The sequence below is a fragment of the Vitis riparia genome, chromosome 1 (assembly GCF_004353265.1).
Source record: "Vitis riparia cultivar Riparia Gloire de Montpellier isolate 1030 chromosome 1, EGFV_Vit.rip_1.0, whole genome shotgun sequence".
Taxonomy (NCBI): Eukaryota; Viridiplantae; Streptophyta; class Magnoliopsida; order Vitales; family Vitaceae; genus Vitis; species Vitis riparia.
Genome location: NC_048431.1, coordinates 8,864,916 through 8,870,255, shown reverse-complemented (window position 1 = coordinate 8,870,255; position 5,340 = coordinate 8,864,916). Strand labels below are relative to the sequence as shown.

The following is a 5,340-nucleotide window of genomic DNA, read 5'->3' as shown; positions in this document are numbered from 1 at the left end:
CGGTGCCTAGAGTAAACTTCGCCAGTGTCGTCGGCGGGGCAACACCGATGTCATTGCATTCAATGGTCCCTGACCCATAGTCACTAGTGACGCAAGAACCCAACCCAGATCTGTTAAAGTTGCACCCTGTTCGCCCTTAAAACCTACCGGACCAACCTGATCTGAAGACAAAACAGGATTTCGAATACCATGAGCCCGATAAAATTTCCCTTTTCTTTTTCTCTTATTTTCCTCTGTATGTTTTAAGGAAAATAGTTGGGAAAATATCATAACATTTTCCCTACTATTTTCCTTTATATTTTTTTTTCTATCTTATTTTCTATGTCCTCCAAATTAAAGAAAATCGTTTTCCACATGATTTTTTTCCATTTCCTTAGCATTTTCCGGAACCAAACATAGCCTTAAAGAAAAATATTAGATCTTTTAGTAAGCAAGTCTCCTCCTTTTACTCGAAGTTAGGAAGAAATTTAAATCAATACCGATGAACTTGATCCACAAGTTCCATAAGAAAGTTATTAAAACAGTGGTCTGCTGACTTGGTAAGATTTGATTGGTGAGTGGACGTGGCATTTTGTTGAAGGGGTAGTTTGGTCAGAAAAATATACGTTGCTTACAGGAAAAGCGACGTCTATAAGAAATTATTTAATGCAACGAAGCGGAGTCAACTAAAGTATTTGTTCCCCATTTCGAATTACCCTCGAACCTTCCGGATTCATCTTGCATTTCCGTCAATGCCCTCCACTAATCTTCTTATCTCAATTGAGATTGTGAAAAAGAAGGGCATTCTGGTAAAACCAAATTGATGGAAACATCCAGGCAAGCCTCGTGACTTTCTTCATAGCGGTCTATAAGTATCATCGATCGTTACAAAGGAAAAAAGAAAAAGAGGATTGTTTGGAATTAGGTTTTCAATGGAGGCGTTCTCTGCGTTTTTCGATTCACAATCGAGCTCAAGGAGCGGTTGGACCTACGATTCACTTAAAAATTTCCGCCAGATTTCTCCTGCCGTTCAAACTCATCTCAAGCAGGTAATTTTTTTTTTTTTTCGTGTTTTAGGGTTTTGTTTTTTCGTTTTATTTTCTGTTGTCTCTGCTTAGTTTCTGGGAGATTTGAGGAAAGGAGAGATAAAAATTCAATCTGAACCTTCTCATCGGAGGCTCGATTACAAGAAAATTTGAACCGGAGTAGCAATTTTAAGTACCCATGTGCATCGGGTTCTTGGATCTTCTTTCTTTCTTTCTTTCTTTATTTTTTGCATGTTTTTTTTTTTTTTTTTGTTGGAGAAAATTGGGGAAAGGAAATAGTTTTGGAAGATATTGTGAAAATGAAAGATGCGCCTCAATCAAGGGACGGTAGGGTTTCTATTCATCTTTGGGTTATTACAAACCTGATTTGAATTATTTATTTATGTTATATGGGATGGGTTGGCGGAGGAATCTGAGAGGAAAGAAATAAGGAAATCGCTGATATTTTGTGTGTGTTCAATTGGCTTGTGAAAATTGAAATGTCGAGTCAAAAGTTAGGTTCTCTGTCTTTTCAGATTTTTACGGGCTGCTAGATGGACCATTTGGTAATCTGCGCAGTGGGGGTTATTTTATTTTTTGTTAACTTCCATTTGGATTCAAGAAAATTTTGTAAAAGAAAAGAACCTAAAAGGTTATTTTGCACTTCATAACGGGTTTATTTGGTAGAATTGAAAAACTCGGATCAATGGCGAAGTGTTGGACTAATCAAAGTTGAGTATAAGTTTTTGCTTCGTCCTGTTCATAATAATTCTTCTTCACGTGTTTCCTCATTAAGCGATGGTTTAATTCGTGCCAGGATTTGGCTTCGTATGGGTTGATTTAGTTTTGTACTAAATCTTCAATCACGTCTCTCTATTTTGTTTCGCTTGGATTTAGTTGTTATTTATATATCAGTATTTCTTTTTTGGGGTTTTATGATTGCCATTCATGCTGTAATTTACAAAATTGTAACTGTGTTTGCTTTAATTCTTTTCATTTTTCTTTTTTTAATCTACATATGATATTCTTGATTTTGCAGGTTTATCTCTCCCTGTGCTGTGCCTTGATTGCATCTGCTGCAGGAGCTTACCTGCATCTTCTCTGGAATATTGGTGGCCTTCTTACTACTTTTGCATGCTTTGGAAGCATCATATGGCTACTCTCTGTACCTTCATATGAAGAGGTATTTTAGTTATATTTTTTGTCTCTCGCATTGTGGACTTTAATTTGTACATGTTTTTACTTATTGATATGGGATTCTTCTTTCTTGTCGGGCAGAAAAAGAGGGTTTCACTATTGATGGCTGTGGCCCTTTTTCAAGGAGCCTCTATCGGTCCTTTGATTGACTTGGCTATTGAAATTGACCCAAGGTAGTTTCTTGGTTATCAATTAAATAATAATTTCATTTTATTATTGAAGAAGTTGTGTATGTGTGTACATTGTTTCTTGCATATGGGTATGTCCTCTTGTTTTGTTTTCTCTAGTATTTCATTAGCTTTTTGTTTTGTTTCTCTCTGACATTATCTTTTATCTTTCCTTCAGTTGGAGAATGTTATTCTATCTAACTGACTGTGGTTAACCTAGTTTTTCAAATCATTTGGTGGTTAAATTTTAACACATGCTTTTAGTTTAATTTTCTGAAATTCTTTTGAATTGATGCAAAATACAGTAGGGTTCTGGAGGTGCATATGGAAAGTCTTTTTTAGACTACAGGTGCTGGCACGTGAAATGCAATTCACACACAGATTACTGTAGGACATCCAAGAACAAAATGGAGATAAGAGTACATTGGATGTAGGGAGAGATTTTAGGATTATGCTTGAGAAGTTTAAGTTCTGTGACTGTTTGTGATGACATTAATTGAATAATGGAGGTGTGATTTATAGACAACAAATGTATTAAGAAACCCCAAAAAGAGGGGGTGCACCTATATATATACAGGCGGTATATACAAAACATCCCAAAGCAAGCATCAAATAAATACAGGGTTAGCCTACAAAATCAAAGCAAAGTTAACCACAAGAAAGAGCATCTTGCGACAGTTATATTATAGAACCAAGGGATTGATTTAAGTTGGCCTAGGAGCATGGAGGGATGCCGTTAAGTCCATTTCTTCATCTCTTCCAAAAGCTAAGAGCTCTCTCCTCATCCCCTTGCAACAATGGAAGGCACTACCCATCTTTCTCATTTTACTCTCTATATCTCTCTACCTCTCTTTTTCCAACCCCCCTCCTCTTCCCCACCTCTTCCACTTTTTACAGTTTTGTTAAAAATTTGGTGTTTATGGCCGATCCAATGGGCTGTTCCTTGGAAAAAGAAAGTGACAGCTCAATTTCACCCGGCCTATATTTGAATATGTTGGGCAGCCTCAAGGTTTTTACATGTTTTCTGTCATGTTTTAATTCAGAGAACTGCCCCAAATCTCTATAATCAAATTATTAATAGTGCCTATCAAAAAAGTATTAGAGGTGGTGCAACATATGATTTGTATTGGACAAAATATATACTATCCTTTGTAGTTTTTATACAATATAAGAAGAGGGTTGAATAGCATTTAAAATTTATATCAGATTGCAGAGGGAGATAAAAATATGATTTAAGTGGACTACAATTAACTATCAATGAAGGCATTTATTTATGTGTCTCTAATTTGTCTCCTAAATTCTTATTAAGTGTAATTTATAAAGAACTGCAGACATTCTCAAAGTAAGTAAACAAGAATTTTATTATTTTTGTTAGTATAAATAGCAGTATGTACCCTGGATCGTATTTGTGTTTGTTTCTTGAAACTTGATGAAGTATTCACTGACACCTGTTTGTGCTTGAGGAAGCTATTATACTATATACCACTTGGACTATAATTGACTTGTTACAATTTTTTATAGTGTCTTTTTCCAAAATATTATGATGCGTGTGCAGACACGTATTCTGTGCTGAAGTTAACTTGCATTTCATTTCGGAGTGGCATTATTAGACTCTTATTTTTTGGGTGTTATCTTAGAGTTTGCTGGTGGAAGATCTATACTATATATTTTTCATTCTAATGAAGGCTTTACATATGCAAAACCTGCCCTGCAGCATTCTTGTTAGTGCTTTTGTGGGAACTGCAGTGGCCTTTGGCTGTTTCTCTGCGGCAGCAATGTTGGCAAGGCGCAGAGAGTACCTGTACTTGGGAGGGGTTCTTTCCTCTGGCCTCTCCATCCTTTTCTGGTTGCACTTTGCCTCCTCGTTGTTTGGGGGATCCACTGCCATCTTTAAGTTTGAGGTGAGGAAATTGATGATTTAGTTGAATAAATCTATAATTAAATTGATCTCTGTTCTGGTAGCTGAGATTGGAAGTATGAGGATGATAATTTCTGATCAAATTAATGTTTGAGTTGTATTTTGGACTTTTGGTGTTTGTGGGCTACATGGTAGTAGACACCCAGGATATAATAGAGAAAGCCCATCTCGGGGATCGGGACTACGTGAAACATTCTCTCCTCCTTTTCACTGATTTTGCTGCAGTTTTTGTTCGAATCTTGATAATCATGGTGAGTTGGAGCTAAATTGTTTGAATAAAACAGAACCTATTATCATCTACCTTTGAGTATGACCTTTTCAATTATAGGACTTGCTCTTTTTCTGAACAAAATGATGATGATTTGTAATGTGTTGGTGCAGTTGAAGAACTCGGCTGAAAAGGGTGAGAAGAAGAAGAAAAGGAGAAATTGAATGATGGGAGACTAATGAGCTTAACTTGAACTCTGGTTGAACAAAACAAGAGATTATGTATGAACTTGATGCTTGTATCTTTCTTTCCCCTAAGTGAGATTATGATTTTTGAAACATGTGATATGCTGGGCGCTATGGCAGTGTACATACGAATTGCTCGGTTATGACATTCTGCATGTTTTGAGTTGCTAATGAATATAAGGGGTTGGTTTTAAATAAGAGGGCACTCGAATTTGTGGGTTTATAAGGCTTGAGTTTATTGAAATTATAATTTGAGAAACAGTTTGTTATCATCCATTATGGTTTTATAATATATTCGAGTCTATTTGACCGCCTGATTTCAAAATAGAAACGGTTTTCTGTTAAAAATTTCTAATATTGCAAGGAAAATTGAATGCGATATATTTTTTTTTATATATCAAAATTTTTAAAATATGATTCTTTTTTAATTGTCTTAACTTTTTAAAGATTTTTTTATTTATCAAAAACAATCTTAAATTAAATTATATTTGATATATAAAATTTATTTATTTTAAAACTTAAAAATCAATTTAATTCATATTAAAAAGCTCATCAAAGCCAAAATTTGATTTAGAATGATTTTATTGTTTTTCCTTATATT

General features: G+C 35.0%; 1 protein-coding gene across 1 annotated transcript; it reads left to right on the top strand.

Moving 5' to 3' along the window:
- The first annotated feature begins 876 nt into the window (after positions 1 to 876).
- On the top strand, positions 877 to 4,955 carry LOC117919428 (bax inhibitor 1-like). The gene is made up of 6 exons (XM_034836635.1): positions 877 to 1,028; positions 2,044 to 2,187; positions 2,283 to 2,374; positions 4,083 to 4,269; positions 4,382 to 4,537; positions 4,668 to 4,955. Exons 1-6 carry the CDS (start codon positions 912 to 914, stop codon positions 4,716 to 4,718), a joined length of 747 nt encoding a protein of 248 aa, XP_034692526.1. The 5' UTR covers positions 877 to 911; the 3' UTR covers positions 4,719 to 4,955.
- The last annotated feature ends 385 nt before the right edge of the window (positions 4,956 to 5,340 follow it).